We start from the raw sequence: 18,157 nt of genomic DNA, 5'->3' as shown, positions 1-18,157 counted from the left end.
AGCCTGGGAGGGTCTTTGCTGGAGAGAAAGGAAGGGCAGAATGGGGGGGGGCGGGGGAGGCTCTTTGCACCCAGCGCCTGGCGCAACAGGAGTGTGGACATCCATGCAGTGGCTGTCCTGGAGCTGGCTGGGTTAATGTTTGGCCAATGTTCGGAGCAGCCCCAGCCAGAGCTCTCTGGAACTGCAAAGCCAAGTGCAAACATGGCTTGAGAAATCTGGGTGACGATGGTGGCTTAATTTCAGCCTTGGGTGTGCCTGGTCAAGCTCCAAGGCAGCGGGCGCGGAATCGTCTCGGATGCTGCCGGATTCCACAAGCAGGGAAAGGAAAAGTGCCAAGGCTTTCCTGGAAAACCAGCCACTTCTTTAAACTTTGGAAAGAGTCACGAGGATCCCCAGCGGAATTGGCCTCCTTCAGCCCAGCACCACCCAGCTGACATCGGCCGAGCCTCAGGTGTGGCCCAAATTCTGGTGGGACTGGCGCAAGTGGGCACTTTGGAGTCCTGACCGTATATATTCTGCCTGGTTGGCCTCAGCCTTGGCAGCCCCAGCTGGACTCGCAGCAGCCATGGAGATCCCGGCCGTCACTCGGACGGACTTGGGGGGCCCCTTCAGCATCCTGCTGGCCATGGCCGCCTCGTGCCTCCTCTTCCGCCACTTCGCAGCCAAGAAGAGGGTCGCCGGCCTCCCACCGGGCCCTCCCCCTCTCCCCTTCTTCGGCAACATGCTCCAGGTGGACGTGAAGGAGCTGATCCCCTCCCTCAGGGAAGTGAGTCAGGGCAGGTGGGGGGATGTGGAGCGTGGGGGGCAAAAGGGTTCGTTCGTTTGTGTATGTGCCTATCATCTACCTATGTCTATTGATCAATCTGTCTATCGGTCCGTCCGTCAGTCATATTTAGAGGACCAGGGGGCAGAGAGGAAAGCAAGACAAGCCCAGGGGGCTGGGACGCTGGACCGGGCCCCCTTTCCCTCAATGTGGGTCCCCACTGAGCCAACGGAGTCTCCCCAAACCCAGGGAAGGGTCCGCCTTCCCTTCCAGGCCAGAGCACTGCCCGGCATCAGGCCAGCCCCTCCTTGCCTTGGTCAGAAGCGGCAAATGCCCCCTCAGCTGCACAAGGGGCCGAGATGTGGGGCAGCTCAAGCTTCTCTCCTTGGGAAACGTCTGCTGGGCCCCCCAGAGCAGCTGGAGCTGAGCCTCATGGACGTGGCCCTGGGCAGGCTCCCCAAGGGCCTGAGAGCACACGGCTCGACCCAGCAGCTGGGAGGGTCCTCCCCTGAACAGAGCCCACTGCCCCATTCTAGGCTTGGCCTCTTTTCTCCCCCAGCCTTCGTTCCAGACAACGGCAGGGCTTTTAGATCAAAGGAAGACACGGCTCCCCCCCCCCAGGAAAGAGGGTCTGTGGGCACACATGGAATTAGAGGAGATTAAAGGGGAGCTCTAAGGGAGGGGCCTTTCCTGTTGGGAAAGTAGCAGCCAGGCAAGGGGGGGCCAAGCAGGGAGGGAGCCTTGAGCCTTGGGACTGAGGGTCTCCCCCCAAGAGACGCTGGGCAGCCTGTGTGACTCTGGCATTACGGGCAGAAGGCAACAAAGGGGAGGCAGCCTCCATCCCTCCTCTGTGGTTGCTTTGCTTGGCCCTTGTGGCTCCATCAACATCCCTGCCCAATAAACTGCCACAACTGTATGATGGGTGGGAATTTCTAAATGTTTTTCTTTTTTGTTTAAAAATGAAAAAAAAATGGGGGGGGGAAAGCATCCTCAGCTGCCCAGCTCTGCCTGCTAACCCCTCCCCCATTCAACAGAGGAAAGGGGGCTTTGAAAGCCTAGATCCCTACTGAGCTGGTGGTCCTTGTTCCATGCTAAGGGAGCCCCCCTCCCCTCATCCCCCGGGAAGGAGCCCTGCCCTGACCAGCCCCCCCCCCCCTCTTCTCCCAGCTCAGCAAGACCTACGGGCCCCTGTACACCTTCCACCTGGGCTCCCGGCCCTGCGTGGTCCTCTCGGGCTACCAGGTGCTGAAGGAGGCCCTGATCGACAAAGCCGAGGAGTTCAGTGGCCGGGGGGACTTTCCTGCTGTCCAGATGTGGAGCAAAGGAAACGGTGAGACGCTGGAAGGAGAGGAGGAGGAGGAGGAGGAGGAGGAGGAGGAGGAGGAGGAGGAGGGGGAGGAGGAGGAGGAGGAGGAGGAGGGGGAGGAGGAGGAAGCTGCTGCTGCTGAGGCTACTCTTCAAGCCTGGATGTTGGAATGACTCGGAGAGCAATGCGATGACTCCACGTTCAATTCAATATATTTTTCAGGGCTTCCAGAGCTGAATTTTGGCTTTGAGAAGAGCCAGTGAGGGGCGGGGGGGGGGGGGCAGTGAGCCATAGCTCAAAATAAGCCCAAGGTGGTCTCAAAATAAAGGGGATTTGTGTCTCTGATCCTCCTGGCCTGCCGGGCTCTGGGCTGGGAAGAGCCTTGGGGGGGGGGGAGGTGGTGGACTTTGGGTGGGCCAGGCTGGACCTGGTCTCAGGTATGTTGCTCCGCCTCTCCCCCCACCCACCCCCAGGCATCGTGTACGGGACAGGGGAGCGCTGGAGGCAACTGCGCAGGTTTGCCATCGGGACCCTGAAGAACTTCGGGATGGGGAAGCGGTCCATGGAGCAGCGGATCAAGGAGGAGGCCCAGTTCCTGGTGGCCGAGTTCCGCAAAACCCAAGGTGGCTGGGGGGCCCTGGCCCCTCCCTTCCCTCCCCTTGGCTGTAAGGTGGGACAGGCTGCCTCGGGGGAGGGGGGTGCAGCCCCCTGCGGTTGGTTCCCAGATGTTTTATAGCAGCAGCCAAACACGGCGCCTTCATTCAGGGGGCAAAGGGGTCTTGCCTTCCTCCGGGGGGGGGGGGGGGGCAGAAAAATCCCACCTGCTGGATCCCGACATTAAAAGAGGCTGAGAATTTCTCTGGCTGAAAATACGCTGAGCTTGTTAAGGATTTTTCAATTAGAGCAGGTGGATCCCTTCCAGGTTCCCCCCCCCCCCGCACACTTCTGGAAGGTCTCCAAGCCTTTTCTGAATATAAAGTGCCTCATTTTCCAAGAATTCCCTCTGCCGAAGAGGCCGGGGGGAGGGGGGGGCAGTGGCAACGGAGGTGCAGCCGCATTCTCAAGCGGGGCTCCTCCAGGTGTGCTGGGCCCTTCCTTTATCTGACAGCCTCTGGGGATTCTGGAGGCATCAGGCACCACATCTGGCACGGAGCAGGTTGGAAAGGCTGCTAGGCAGAGAATCCAGTTATGCCGAGTTATTTCGCTTCATTATTCCATTGCCATATTTAAGCCAACTTTTCTGAATTGTGCCAGAGAAAGGCCAGGTGGCAGGAAGCGATCCCCGGGTGGGGGGGGGAGTGGAGGAATGTTATGAAAGGCCCTCGGGGGGGGCTGACCGTTCCCCCCCCCCTTTGCTCGCAGGGCGGCCCTTTGACCCGACCTTCTTCCTAAGCTGCGCCGGCTCCAACATCATCTGCTCGCTGGTCTTTGGAGAACGGTTCGAATACACGGACGAGGCCTTCCTCACCTTGCTTGACTTGATCAACAGCAACTGGAAGCTCATGAGCTCCACCTGGGGACAGGTGAGGCTGACCTGGAGGAAGGGGCTGGCTTGCCCAGGCACCGCAGCAGGAAGTGTGCAGCTGGTCCTAAGACTGGGTGGCAAATGGGTGCAGCCAAGAAGCCCAGGTAGGCCTCCTCACGAGGCCCCAGGTGCCACGAAGGACCCAAAGTCTGCATTTATGCCTCCGGCTCTCCCAATTTTGATTTATTTTACGCCTTGTGGACACAGGTCCTTCAGCTTAGAGGTGGCTGCCATGATGTGGGGTGGGCTTCAGCTGCCGTGGGTCTACGTGGGGTAAAGGGTGGAGGCCAGTTGGCCAGACCCATATTGGGAAGGAAAGCAGATTTCCTCTTGTACAGACAAGATAGTGGCTAATGATTTAACCGCTCTGTGCCAATCTGGTGGAAGTTTCCAGACCGTCCTCCCACATGTGCCAGCAATGGAGTGCCAGGGGTTGCCAAGTATAGCTGGGGAGATCCAAGGAGGGCAAAGAGCAAGAACAAGTCCAGACCTACATGAATGGCCCTCTGCAGGAAGCCCCCCCCCCAACTGAAAACCCTTCATGGAGGGAGGGAGGGAGGGAGGGAGGGAGGGAGGGGGAACGGAGGAAGTTGTGAAAGAGGTCACCCACTCTGCAATATTGAAGTTGCCACCTGAGCTGGGCCTTGCCTGGTGCCAGGGAGCAGCTTAGGCAGGGCGAAGGGGCAGTGGCCAATGAAGGCCAATGAGGGAACGAGAGAGAGGCGGGGGGAGGGGAGGGGGGGAGGGGGAAGACAATGAGGCAGAGTCCATTGGGGGAAGGCCAAGGGAGGCCAAGGGCCACAGGTGCCAGGGCCAAAAAGGGCTGGGCTGATACAGGCTCTTCAGCTGACTACTCGCTGCCACCCCCAGAGCAGCTGCCCTGTGAGAGGGCCTGGCTCTTGTTTCTGTGGCATGGGGGACCCCTAGCCCCCCCCTCCCGTCAACTGAGAAGGTGCCTCATTGCAGTGGATGGTTGATGGCCCACCCCAGAATTGGAGGGGGCCAGGGAGGATCTCTCCCTCTCATAACTCAGGGGGTGAGCGTGTGACCCCATGGTGAGTCCCTGAGGGCTCCACCCGTGGCTCGGGGGCACCTGGGTGGATGGGCCGGCTGGCAGCAGCTGAGACCCCCTCAGAGCAGAGCCTCGCCCTTCTCCTCCAGCTGCTCTTCGTCTTCCCAAACGTCATGCGGTGTCTCCCAGGGCCCCACCAGAGAATCTACGCCAACTACCTGCAGCTGGCAAAGTTTGTGGGCCAGCGGCTGGAGAGGAACAGGCAGACCCTGGACCCCAACTGCCCCAGGGATTTCATCGACTGCTTCCTCATCAAAATCCAGCAGGTATCACCGTGGCCCCTGCCCAGCTCTGCCAAGAGGGCCAGGGGCTTCCTCCCGGACCCCCAAGGCCAGCTGCATTGGCTCCGCTCGGACCTCGGGGGGAGGGGCTGAACCTCCGCTTCCTGGGCATTGTGGGCAGGTGGGGTGATTTCCAAACCCTCAGCCTCAGTTTCTCAACTGTTAGAAGAAGCTACCAGGGCTGGTTTCTGCCACCTTGCAGGAAAAGGGCAACGCCAGTTCTCACTTCACCGAGGAGACGATGTCCAAGACCACCGTCAACCTCTTCTTCGCCGGCACCGAGACGGTCAGCTCCACCCTGCGCTACGGGCTGCTCATCCTCCTGAGGCACCCTGAGGTGGAAGGTAAACCGGGGGGAGAGGGTGCGGAGGAAGGGGGCCTTGCAGCGTCCGAGCTCATGAGAGTCCCGGAGGGGGAAGGACGGGGCACAGCGTCCAAAGCAGAAGGACAGGCAGCCCCCTTGGAATTCTCTCCCCCACCCGCCCTCTCCCAGTGGGGCCCTCGGGGGGCCCCCTCCCCTTGCCGTGGCTTCTGGGCTGACTGGAGTTCTTCTGGCAGAGAAGCTGCATGAAGAGATCGACCAAGTCATTGGGGGCAACCGTGCCCCCTGCATGGACGACCGGAGTCAGATGCCCTACACGGACGCGGTCATCCACGAGATCCAGCGCTACGCCGACATCGTCCCTATGGGGGTGCCCCACACAGTCACAAGGGACATCGAATTCCGGGGATACAGACTCCCCAAGGTTCGGCCAAGTAGAGAACACAGGAGGGGGAGGGGACAGGGGTCGGCAGCAGCCTCTGCCGTGATCCCCTTGGGCTGGTTCCCAAAATGAGAAGCACAGCTGCCTTCTCTCCAAAGGGAAAGGAGGATGCCCTGAGCAGAAAGCACTCTGCACGTGCCTGCGATGGTGGTCTTCTCCACTCTGAGCACCCTCCCTTCCCCCCTCAATCCCAGGGCCTCAACGTCATCCCCTTGCTCTGCACCTCCCAGTTTGACCCCACGCAGTTCAAGAACCCCCAGGCCTTCGACCCGACCCACTTCCTGGACGAGAGCGGGGGGTTCAGGAGGAGGGAGGCCTTCATGGCTTTCTCAGCAGGTAAGGGGAGGGGACCCCTGGCACCCCCTGGGGGGAAAGAGGCCCCAGCCAGTGTGGGGCAGGAGAGGCTAAGAGGCTCATCGGTTCCTCCGGCACTAAAGGGAAGCGGGGGGGGGGGGCAGGCTGGCCAGGGCCTTGGGGGGGGTCACTCGCCTCCTGGCGTCTCCCCAGAGGGGCTTGAGGCCAAAGGAGCCGCTTCCCCCAGAGAGCTTGGACTGCAAAGCTTGTCATGCTCAACCGGCAGGGCAGGGAGGCCGAGGGGCTGCCCAGGGGCCTTGGGAAGAGCTTTTGGGGGGCAGGTGCCAGGCTGGGCCTCGCTGGCAGAGGCGCCAAGGAAGCCCTTCTCTCCCCACAGGCAAGCGGGTGTGCCTGGGCGAAGGCCTGGCCAACATGGAGCTCTTCCTCTTCCTCACCACCATCTTGCAGAACTTCCGGCTGAAAGCTCTGACGGACCCCTCAGCCATCGACATCTCCCCCGAGTCCACCGGCCTGGGCAGCATCCCCCGGCCCTACCAGCTGTGCCTCCTCCCCCAATGAAGGGCTGGCTCCCCTGGGGGGCCCAGCTGCTGTGGGCTGCTCACCTCCCAGATGCCCCCGTTGCCCAACTGGCGGAGGGAGAAGCCGCTTTCAGGGAACGGGGGGGGGGGCTTTTAGAGGGGGGGCTGGAGAGGTGGAGAAGCACATCCAGGCGCCACACAGAAGAGACAGGCCGATCTGCCCAGCGCCTGTGCCAGCCAGCCCCGGGGGGGGGGGTTTCCCTGCTTCTCACAGCCCCCGAAGTACAGCTGGAGGCTTTGAAAGGGACCCCCTCAGCCCCCGCCCCACCAGATGGAGATTTATTAGCCTGCTACTCCATGGTGTGCCGGCTTCCCTAACCCCAGGTCTTGCTGTCTGGAAGTCAGGAGAGCTTGGAGAAAGGGAAGCTTTGGTCACGCCAAGGGTGATTTGGGCAGCCCGAGTGCGAATCCCACCTGGATTCCCAGCTCTGATCCCGAATGCAGAGGGGAGCCTCTTGTGCGTGCTTGCTCAGCCGTTTATTTAGAATGCTTGTATCCCACTTCCCAATCCCCCAAGACCCTCCAAACAGTTCACAAAGGATTCTGAAGGAGAAAAGCCAGCTGAAATTGATTAACAGAGCAGAAGAATCTCTTTTAAAAAGCAAGATTATTCCAGGCCCCTTGACTGCCCTCAGCCCATTTCTCCAAACCTCTCCCCCCAAATCAGGTCAAGGACAGGAGCCAAGGGGGGTGGGGGGGGGATGTCCCCCTTTCTCTCCAAGGTTCTGAAAACGGCCGTGTCTTAAGATAAAAACCTGCCCCTGGGCCTTCACTGACTTGGAAGTCACCTTGGGTAACCTTTGGCAGTGTGCAATTCAAATTTTGCACCATAACTTTACTTATTTCTGGTTGTCCCTTTGGGCCTCCCCCGCGGGGCCTGGGAAAAGCCCCCTCCGAAGAGGCCCCGAGGGCTCCCAAGGGCCGCTTGAGGGAGGGAGGGGGCGGCGGATTAAGACACCGGCAAAGGCGTCCCGGCCTTGGCTTACGGGACTCGGGGGAGGCGTTGACTCGGCCGGTTCTCTTCTTCCTCTTCGCCTTCGGGGCCCCTTGGAAGCGTCTCAGGTGCAAAAGGAGCCCCGGCCGAAGCTTCCGCGGGGGGAAAGTCAAGGCGCCAAACGGGGCTTTGGGGCTGGCAGCTCCCCGATTCCGCAGCCTGCAAGCCGATGCCTGGGATCCGAGTCAGGGCCGGAGAACCGGCACTTTCCTCCGCCGGCGGGTGGGCGGGCGGGCGGGCGGCAGGCAGTCCGGGGCTGCCCAGAGAAGAGGCGGCGGCGCTGGCGAAGGGAAGGGGCCGGGCGGCGCTTGGGAGCTCCGCGCTCCAGTTGCCGCCTGGCGGGTCGGAGTCAGAAGCTGAAGCGGAAGCCCCGTCCCCGCCGAAGGACAGAGGAGCCGGCGAGCGGAGCGGCCCCCCTGCAGCCTCCGGAGGGCAGGCTGGACCCTGAGCCCCTCCTGCCCATCAGCGGGCGATCGGGCGGCAGGTGTAGGGCCGAGGCACGTTCCCGATGCCGCTCATCATGGGCGAGAGGTCGAGCTGGTCGCGGGGGCAGCTGGGCTGGAAGGAGAAGCGCTGCAGGAGGCTGGTCAGGTAGAGGAAGAGCTCCATGCGCGCCAAGGCCTCGCCCAGGCACAGCCGCTTCCCTGCGGGGCGAAGGGGGCAGTCAGGGGGGCGCTGCTCAGCTCCCTCGGGGGTGCCGGGGCCCAACCGCCCCGCCCCACACGCGCCCCGCCCCGGGAGAGCCCGCCTGCCCTGCCCCCGTGCCCGGCAGGGGTGGAGGGGGGCTCCTCCCTGGGCTCTGGCAGCCCCGCACCCCGCCCGCCTCACCAGCAGAGAAGGGCATGAAGGCGCTGGAGCGTCGGAAAGCGCCCTCCTCGTCCAGGAAGTGTCCCGGGTCGAAGCTCTCTGGGTTCTTGAACTGGCTGCGGTCTTGGTGCACGGAGTGGAAGAAAGGCAGGACGTTGGTGCCCTGGTGGGACGGGAGGAAGGGAAGCCGATGAGCGGAGCTGGGAACGTCCCAGCTGAAGGCTGCTTTTAGGTGGGCTTCCGACTCAGCATCTTCCCGTTTATCCGCCCCTCCCTCCTGGGAATGAAAGGCCTCCTCCCTGCCCTCCCTTGGTTCCTCCTCTGCCACCCAGAAAGAGATCGAAGCTCCCCGCTTGGCTTCGGCTTCGTGTTCCTGCAGTCGCGCTTGGCAGAAGGAAAGGGGCCGTTGAAAGGGCAGCGGATGTTAGTGCAAAGTTTGCAGCTGCCTCCCGAATGCACATCCTCCAAAATGCACACACGGCCAGGCAAAGGCTGCCCAGAATGTATTATTGGGGGGGGGAGAGAGAATCACTGAAAAATGTGTAAATAGGAAAGCCATTCTGACATTGACTGAGGGGAAATAGGTCCGAAAATGAATGCTAAATTTTGCACACCTGTTTTGAAAATGGTTAAACTGAGAAACTGCACCAGAGACTTTGCCTCTTTCTACCCTGAGACACAACTCAGGCGATGGGCAGGAATGGGGGACTTACAATCAAAGCTACAGATATTCCTTTAAATGCGGATTAAACAAAAATTAACCAAATATTACTCGTCCTTCATTTAGCCACGTCTGATTCTCAGAAGCTGCTTGTTCAAGTCCCTTCAATTTTCTTGGCAAGGTTTTCAAAAGTGGTTTGCCCCCTTCTTAAGGCCGGGAGAAAGTGAATAGCTGAAGATCACCCCAATGGCTTCGTGCCCAAGGCAGGATCAGAACTCAGCTCTCCCAGTTTCTAGCCAGTGTCTTAACCGCTACACCATCTGGCTCTGCAATATTTTTTTGGTGACTTAACAAATTAATACGGCCACCCATTTACCCAGAGGAGCTCTGGGGGGTGAACTTTAAAAGCACAAAAGAATTAGCAAATAAAAACCATTTAAAACAATCCCAGGAAGAAATCCAACGACAGCATGAAGGCCGTTGAATAAAACTTGCAGCCATCAAACAGCCGCACCCTCTCTGGGCACAAAGCAGAAGGTTGTGCTGATGCCACCCGGCTCACTGCCCTCCTGTGCCCAGCTCACTCAGGCCCACCTCTAAGAGAACGCAGCGGCCATGCCTGCCAAGGGGGAGGAGCGCAGCCAGGCTGAACAGGGGCTTTCAAGAGTGGACCAGGCCTGGACAAGACCCCCTCCAGCCCAGGCCCCTCGGCACCCTCTCCGTCGCCCCCAAGTACCTCCGGAAAGAAGAAGCCCCGGAAATGGGTGTCCTTGGTCAGGGCGTGGGGGATGCCCATGGGGATGATGTCGGCAAACCTCTGGACCTCGTGGATCGTGGCATCCGTGTAGGGCATCCTTGTCCGGTCAGCCACGGAAGGGAGGCGCTCAGAGCCAATGACCCTGGCGATCTCCTCCTGCACCTTGGCTGGAGACGGAGGGGTGGGGAGGGGCATGAGACCCCCACCTGGCTGTTTGGAGGTCGAAGGGGCCCTGATCCCTCCCTCCACCCCCACAGTGCCCAGGGAGCAGCTCTGTCTAGCGGGGTTCCCAGCCGCCTCCCTCTGCCCCTCAGAGTGCCTGCTGGGTGCCTGCTAGGCAGAGCCGGAGAGGGGCCACCTTTGCCGGCCTCGGGCACTCAGAGACCATGAACGGCGATCGCCTCTCTGGCCGCCAGGGGTGGGTGGGGGGCTCCTCTCAGCCTCACCAGCAACTTCGGGGAACTTCATGAGGATGAGGATGGCGTAGCGGAGGGTGGTGCTGATGGTCTCGGTGCCCGCGAAGAAGAGGTTGTGGGTGGTCATGATCAAAGTGTCGGTGTGGAAGAAGCTGTGGGGGTCCCCCTTCTCCTGCAGGCACAGGGATGCCCAGGGGTGAGCCTGTGTGCCGCCCCCCCCCTTGCCGGGCGGGGCAATCCTCCTGCAGGGAGGGGCTTCATGCAGAAGGTGCAACCAGGGGATTGCCTTGCGGGAGGCAGGGAGATTTTTCCTGCACACCCCAAATTTTCATATCCTGCGGCTCTAAGAGCCCCTGATCCCCTGGATGGGAGGGTTGCATCTGGGCTGCCCAGGAGCCACAACTGGCCGCTCCCCTCAGCCATTGCTCTTCCCTGCCCTGCTGGTAGGGGGAGGGGAGGGCAGGGGAGGCTCAGGAAGCCCAGGTGAAAGGAAGGAGGGGCTGCTTTCCCCCTCCTCCCATCCAGGGGAAGCCCAGGGTCTCCCCGGACAGCAGGAGGTCAGCCGGGGAGATTTTGCAGAGGGGGCCCTGGCGCCGTCTCCCCTTCCTCAAATTGCACTGTGACAGGGACCACTACTCTGCGTTTAGCAATAGCAATAGCAGTTAGACTTATATACCGCTTCATAGGGCTTTCAGCCCTCTCTAAGCGGTTTACAGAGTCAGCATATTGCCCCCAACAACAATCCGGGTCCTCATTTTACCCACCTCGGAAGGATGGAAGGCTGAGTCAACCTTGAGCCGGTGAGATTTGAACAGCCGAACTGCAGAACTGCAGTCAGCTGAAGTAGCCTGCAGTGCTGCATTTAACCCCTGGCTCCACCTCGGCTCTTTGACAGGCGGTGGCAGCCTCCTCTGCCATGGAAGCCCCCACGGCCCCCAGAGGGGACTACAAAGCCCATTCTCACCTGCTGCATCTTCAGGAGGAAGCAGTCTATAAAGTCGCGTGGGCAGCTGGGGTCCAGGCTGGCCTGGTGGGCCTTGGCCATCTCCTTCACCAGGGCCCGCAGCTTCTCAAAGTTGGCAAATATCTGGTTGTGTGGCCCAGGCAGGTAATACATGATGTGGGGGAAAATGTTGTACATCTGGAAGGAAGGAGCAGGGATGGGATGTGGAGGCAGCCAAAGAAGTGGGGGGGGGTGGAAGGCAACCAGGCCGATCCCTATTGGGAAGCAGGGGCCAAGGATACAGAGACCCCCGCCCAGCCACACAATCCCACCCTTCTCTGGGCGGCTCCAGGCTTTTGTGGCGGCTGCTTCAGGAGGCTCAGCAAGCAGAGAAGGGCCTCTCCCACCTTCAGCCCTTGACCCCAGAGAGGGGAAAGCGAGGGGCCACAGGGGTCTCCCCTCATCTGGAACGTGCTTTGAGATGGGCCAGCCAGGATCTGAGCCAAAGGCTGCCTTTGCCTTTCCATCACTTCCATGGCATCCCCCCCCCCAAAGGGGCTTTTTCCAAAGGCAACTGGACTTTGTTTTTCCTTGAGGTTCTTTCACTCCTCATCCAAGAAGCTTCTTCAATTCTGTTGAGGCCACTTTGGAGTTCACCTGTGCCCTCAGGGCCCCCGAATCAGGGCAAAGGGGTGTGGAACCTTCTTGGAACTGCTAAAAAGGCTGTGCTGTAAACAGGGATGGGTGGCGTCGTATCCCTCCCCTTCTGTGGGGGGAGGGCTGTTCAGTGTTGATGTGGAGGGCCTCTTTCCCAAACCAAAGAACCTTTGGGCCGATGCCATGAAAGGGATGCCGGAGGCCGAGAAGAAATCCTTGAGTGCTTTGAAGACGGAGCTTCAAGAGTTTATCAAACGAAGGTAGAGGGAGCTGCCCAAAGAGGGGCGGGGGAGGGGCTGCCTCTTCCTGCAAGGCCCGTCTGCCCCCTCTGCCCAGCCTCCCCCCCCCCAGCAGGTGCTCACCTGGGCACAAGGAGAGCTGAAGAGGCGGAAGTTGTCGTTGATCAGCCCTATGAAGGTCAGGAAACGCTGGTCCTCGTAGTCGAACCGATCTCCGAAGACGATGGAGCAGATCACGTTGGAGACCGAGCAGCCGAGCAGGAACGTGGGGTCAAAGGGCTCTGCAGCACCCGGAGAGAAAGGCCCGAGGGGCTGAGAGGGGGCTGGCCAGCCGGAGCCCCCTCCCCCAATGCTGGCATTCTTCACAAAAGGGAGGCAGTGAAAATTGCCCAAAGGGGCATCCTGAATCTCCGGGAGCAGAGCCCTCCATGAAGGCAGAAAAACGCGGGCCAGGCAGCCTCACCGCCAGACGGGAGCCATCACTGGCTGGCCAGGCGCCCTGGGCTTAATGCAACTGCACCTTCGTGGGGCGGGGAGTGAGCAGTGGGGGGCCCCGAGGCTCTTTCTGAGGCCCAGGACTCTTCAACACCTTCATCGATGATTTAGACAAGGGGATGGAAGGGACTAGTGCAGATTAGGTGAAACCTGGCTGCTGGACGGCTGCAATTGTCGGAGGGGACCTTGGAGTCCTAGTGGACGATCACTGAAGCCTGAGCCAGCAGCTGCCAGTGCAATCTTGGGCTGCAGAGCAACCGGACTGAGATCACGGGAAGGGTCAAGGCCACCCTCCAATGCCTCCCCTCAGCCTTTCCAAAGCCTGCAATTAACTCTTCTAAGGAGCTGCTGGAGCGAAGTCCCTCTTGGAGGGAGCGAAGACACAGCTCAGCCGGTCCAAGCGGGGGCCCCCGTCATCATCCCCCCCGCCCCCGAGCAGCCCTGCGCACCTGTCCTCTTGGCCATCTCCTTCACCAGGCACTGGGCCTCCTCCTGGATCCGCTCCTCAATGCTGCGCTTGCCCATCCCGAAGTCCCGCAGGGTCTGGATGGCAAAGCGCCTGAGGACCTTCCACTTCTCCCCGTTGGAGAAGGCGACGCCTGGGGGGGGGGAAGAGGCGTCAAGGGCGGGAGAAGCCCCAGCAGTGGAAGCCGCTTCTCCTGGACAGTCGGAGGGTCACCAGGTGGGCAGCCGAAGAGCACCTGATGTCCACAAATAAGAAAGGGCAGACTGCCCCTCCCTGGACGGGGATGCACACAGACACACACACACACACACAAACACACACAGCCCTGGGAAGAGGATTGCTCACGCAGAAGAGGGTGCCTTGCAACGCTCTGCTTGGAGCCTGCCGGCTGCCCTCCTTGCCCATCCTGGGGCAGCCAAACTTTAGGGAAGGCGATGGCCCCGCTGGCTCCCCTGCCCACCGTTCTCCTGCTGAGGGCAGCCCCAAGGAAGGCTCTGCAGCCAGCTGGACTCACCGTTGCCCTGAGTGAATCGGAACAAGACCGGCATGTCTCCGCGGCCACTGAACTCCTCGCCTTGGTCTACCAGGGCCTCCTTCACCGTCTGGTACCCGCACAGCACCACCACCGGCCGGGACCCCATGTGGATGGTGAAGAGTGAGCCGTACTGCTTGCTGAGCTGGAGACACACAAGGGGAGGGAGTCTTGGACTGAGCAGAGCCTCCCAGGCGATGCCCCTTGCCCAGGCGACGCCTCGACCCTCGGCCTGCCTTGCCACAGGAGTTATCCACAGAGCACAGCCGCTCTCACCGTTTCTGCCACGCGGGTCCCCGGTTGTGGCAGAGGCTGGGCTTACCTCCAGCAGGGACTTGATCATGTTCTTGGCATCCAGGTGAGGCAGGTTGCCAATGAATGGCAAGGGCCGAGGTCCGGGGGGCAGGCGTGCCTTGGTGCCCCATCGTCCTCCTCGGAGGAGCAGCAGCAGGCAAGCAAGGCAGAGAGCCAGCAGGAGAACTGTGGCTGCGCTGGCTTCCATGGTCAGAACTCTGGTTGGCTTGGCTGGGAGAAGACTTTGTCCGAGCCAGCGGGCACAGGTGCCCGCCTCCCGTGCCTGCTTTTATGCCCTGGATGCAGGGACCAAGAGGGAGGCGTGTCCCCTCCTAGCAGAACCTGATCCCACAGGGCGGCTCCGAAGGTAGGCTGGGCGTTGGAGCTGAGGTGGCTTTCCGTCTCTGATAGCCGCATCACCTACTTACATAACACTTTCTCCCTGGGCAGGCGTGCTGCCAGGCCACCACCACCCCCCCCCCCACACACCTTGGGGCCGCAGGGAAGAATGTGCCCTGCACCCAACTCGGTCCTCGGGAGAACCACCGGGCGGAGAGGAAAGGATCCTCCTGGACGCTTCTCACCTGCTGGGCCACTGGGGAGCCCCCAGGCCTGTGGCCTGGCTGGAGAGCAGCCGGGGAGGATGGGTGGCCCTCCCTGCAGATGGTCCGGAGGCTGCTGGCAATGCTTCCCACCCCTTGTCTGTATCGGGCATGCCAGGGAGGCTGAACTCCCTGCAGCGCCCAGCATTTTCACTCAAGGCTTCTGCAGAAAAGCCTGAGAGGCCAGGAACACTCAGGGACGCTGCAGAAGGAAAGGGGGGGGGGACAAGAAGTCCCTCTCCGCTTGGAGCCCTTCACAGCTTCAAGGGCCTCCCCAGCGGAAGCAGTTTGGCACAGCTGCCTATTAAAGCGCCTGTCGGACGGCCTCTCTTGCACCCCTCAGCGGGAGACGCCCAGCCGAGAGCAGAGCCCCCTTGCTGTTCTACACTGGGAACGGAGAGCTCTCCCCACATGCCCAGGAACCCCTATGGTTGCGCCACAGCCCTGTTTTCTAAGGTGGAGAGATTCAGGGCTGCTGCCTGCGTGTCCCGAGATGGGATGGGTGAGGCTCTGATGCCAGGGGATTATCGGGCTGATACAAAAACAGCAGGATAATGTTACAGGATTAGGTTTCCACCAACCCTGGCATCTCTGCCACTGCCGACCCCACCCCTGACCTGAGAGCGATTGTGAAAGACTCACACCCTCCTTTAGCCAGCACCAGGGAAGCGAAGGGAGGGCTCAAATGTCAAGGATGTTCTTGGGAACGCCTTTCTCACCCGCAAAGAGAGCAGGATGGAGAAATCATGCGAGAGAAGGAAGAGCCAGCAGCTACCCTGGGCTGCCCCCCTCCAAAGCTCAGCTCCCATCCCTAGCTCAGTTCCCCGAGTGGCTCCTGCTCCAGGGACCACCTGGGAGAGGGAAAAGCCATTCCCTCCTTCTGGACTGCGATGGGGGGGGGGGGAGGGTGCTGTTCCAAAAAATTGAGTCCCCAGCAGCCATTTCAGATTCCTGACATTTAGCATTTTGGGCCCTGTTTCTTGTGGATCTTCTAAGATAAAAACCAGATCATCTGCAAATGCCTGCAATTTATGTTCTTCCTTTTTTATTTCCATGCCTCTTATCTCCTTATCCTTTCTAATATCTCTATTAAGTACTTCCAGCTGAACAGGGACAGAGGACATCCCTCCCTTTACTATCACTTTAGCAGTTTGTTTATAGTAGATTGCCTTAATCATCTTAATAAATCTCTTCCCAAAACCCATAACTTTTAGTTGCCGCAGCATAAACTGTCGGTTCACGCTGTCAAACGCCTTCTGTGCATTGAGGAAGATCAAGGCCATTTGCTTCTCTCGGTGTGCTTCGTAGTATTGCTGTGTATTTAGGATTATCCTCATATTGTCTTTTATTTGTCTCTTTGGTAAGAAGCCATTCTGATCTGGATGTATGAATCGATTCAAGGATCTCTTTAGTCTTTCTGCTATTATTCTGCATTCAATAACAATATTGGCCTTTAGTTTTTTATGCGTTGCAGCTCTGCATCTCCTTTCGGTATGAGAGTAATGTTTGCTTCCCCCCAAGAGTCCAGTACTTTCAACTTCAACAGTAGTTCATTGAATACTTCCAACATTGAATCACCTACAGCATCTTATAGTGTTTTGTATATTCCTGCTGGCATTTCACCAGGGTAAATTCCTGGTGCTTTACCATTCTTTTAATCTTCTGTTAATTCCATCCTTGTTATTCTCTTGTCTAGTGGTATTGTAACTGTTTCTGGTACTGTGTGTAACTGATTTTTCTAAATATCGTTTTATTTTTTCTTCTGGAATTGTCTCTTGATTGTATATTTTTTCATAATAATCATGAATTATTTTATTTTTATCCTCATTTCGATGGAAAGATATTCTTTCCTCATTCGTTAATTGGTAAATCAGTTTCTTTTCTTTCTCTTTTTTTCAGTCTATATGCCAGCCATCTTCCTGGTTTATTAGCATTTTCAAAAAAGTTTCGTTTAGAGCTTTAGTTTTTTGTGCTAACTCTTCTTTATCTATGAAGTTCAACTTATGGTTTTTTTTTAAAATCAATTTGGTTTTTTATATTCTTTTTTATCTTTTTGTAGTTCCATCTCTAACCTTCTATACTCTTCTTAAATGCTTATGTGCTTGTCTCCTTTTTTTGTTTCTCTTTCCCATATATGTTAGGTTAATCCTCTAATATCTGCCTTTGCTGTATCCTGTACATTCTGTAATGAAGTTTGCTCTTCATAAATTGTATAAATTCCTTTACTTTCAATATTGTCTGGTACATTGTCCATTTTAACTTCTTTTTTTGTCCCTTCTATACAACCTTTATTGAATTATGATCCGCCCAGGTACTCATTCCAATATTTATTTCTTCTATATTGGATATTAACTCAGTTGACATCCACATCATACCTATTTTGGACCAAGACATGTGTCTATTTGAGTAGAACGTGAATTGATTTTTCTTGGGGCTCCTCACCAGGCTTCTTGCATACTTAAGTCTTCCACCATTTTGAAAAAGCTTTCTCTCGCCTTTTTTTTTTATTTATTTTGCTGGGTTTGTAATCCAAGTCCGCATCTACAATTGCATGAAAATCTCCTACCATATATATATGTTTTCATACTACAATTCTATTATTTTCTTGTGCAATTCACCATAGAAATCTTCTTGATTGTTATTTGGTGCATATATTGCCACTACAAGTATTTTTTTTTATATAATTCATTATTATCTCCACCATTAGAATACTCCCTTCCTCATCCGCAAATATTTGTTTAGCCTTTATTGTCTCTTTAATATAAAACGCTATGCCTCTCTTACTTAGTTGTAGAAGGGAAGTGTATAACTTTCCAATTTTCTGATATTCCAGCATTTTTGTGTTGCTTTTTGATATGTACTTCCCGTATGCAAATTATGTCCAATTTTAATTTTTGTAATTTATTAAATTTCCTTTTCATAGTCAAATTCAGTCCATTTATGTTAATTGACATTAACTTCATTTCTTCTTTCATAGTGATTACTTCTTACTGCTAAAAAGAATAGAATAGTATGGTGAAGTGGCAGGTCTGAAAGATTTTAGTGAAGAATATTACAGAAAAACAAAAAAGAGAGCTAATGAACAGATTAGATATCCAGATCCCAAAGAAAAAAAATTAGGAATTAAATTAACAGTGAGATGTGTAACGATTAAGGAAGATAATTATTATAAGCTGATAACAACAAATTAAGACAGACCTGTAAAAATGGAAAAGCTTGTAAGTATCGTTAATAGGAAGAATAGCTACAATTAAGATGAATGCGCTACCGAAGTTACTATATTTATTCAAACAATTCCAATAAGATTGGAGAAATAATACCTTGAAGATCTTAATAAATCAATAATAAAATATATTTGGCAAGGAAAAAGAGCAAGAATTAATTTTAAAATGTTACAGGAGGCAAGAGTTAGAGGAGGTTTTGGATTACCAAACTGGGAATTATATTAGCAGGCAGCGGCGTTAACATGGATGAAAGAATGGGTTGTGCTGAGAAACACAAGGCTATTGACACTGGAGGGAGAAGATTTGCAATTGGGATGGCATGCCTTCTTACGCTATGGGGAAAGTAAGATAACATGGTGCTTTCAAAGAGACCATATAAGAAATGCCATTGTTAGTATGGGAGAAGGTTAGAGAGAAACAATGGACGATGGAAGCATTAATACACACAAATATTATGACTAAGGGA

The 18,157-nt window shown here is 56.7% G+C and overlaps 2 protein-coding genes across 3 annotated transcripts; one reads left to right on the top strand and one right to left on the bottom strand.

Moving 5' to 3' along the window:
- Positions 1–169: 169 nt before the first annotated feature.
- LOC106541083 (cytochrome P450 2F2) lies at positions 170–6,996 on the top strand. Of its 2 annotated transcripts, none has more exons than XM_014056412.2 (9): positions 170–766; positions 1,931–2,093; positions 2,543–2,692; positions 3,432–3,592; positions 4,756–4,932; positions 5,150–5,291; positions 5,506–5,693; positions 5,906–6,047; positions 6,403–6,996. In XM_014056412.2, exons 1-9 carry the CDS (start codon positions 566–568, stop codon positions 6,582–6,584), a joined length of 1,506 nt encoding a protein of 501 aa, XP_013911887.2. In that variant the 5' UTR covers positions 170–565; the 3' UTR covers positions 6,585–6,996. The 2 variants fall into 2 exon arrangements, with proteins under 2 accessions (XP_013911887.2, XP_087583720.1); XM_087727594.1 differs by having other exon boundaries at positions 678–766; positions 1,936–2,093.
- Positions 6,997–7,065: 69 nt separating this feature from the next.
- On the bottom strand, positions 7,066–14,155 carry LOC106541082 (cytochrome P450 2F3). The gene is made up of 9 exons (XM_014056410.2): positions 13,894–14,155; positions 13,554–13,716; positions 13,023–13,172; positions 12,202–12,359; positions 11,204–11,380; positions 10,270–10,411; positions 9,803–9,990; positions 8,427–8,568; positions 7,066–8,242 (listed from the first exon to the last, which is right to left on the bottom strand). Exons 1-9 carry the CDS (start codon positions 14,071–14,073, stop codon positions 8,061–8,063), a joined length of 1,482 nt encoding a protein of 493 aa, XP_013911885.2. The 5' UTR covers positions 14,074–14,155; the 3' UTR covers positions 7,066–8,060.
- Between the last annotated feature and the right edge of the window lie 4,002 nt (positions 14,156–18,157).

Source organism: Thamnophis sirtalis, unplaced genomic scaffold, assembly GCF_051295495.1.
Source record: "Thamnophis sirtalis isolate CommonGarterSnake01/CBP01778 unplaced genomic scaffold, rThaSir2_p1.2 scaffold_13, whole genome shotgun sequence".
NCBI classification, from domain to species: domain Eukaryota; kingdom Metazoa; phylum Chordata; class Lepidosauria; order Squamata; family Natricidae; genus Thamnophis; species Thamnophis sirtalis.
This window is presented reverse-complemented; position numbering and strand designations above follow the sequence as displayed.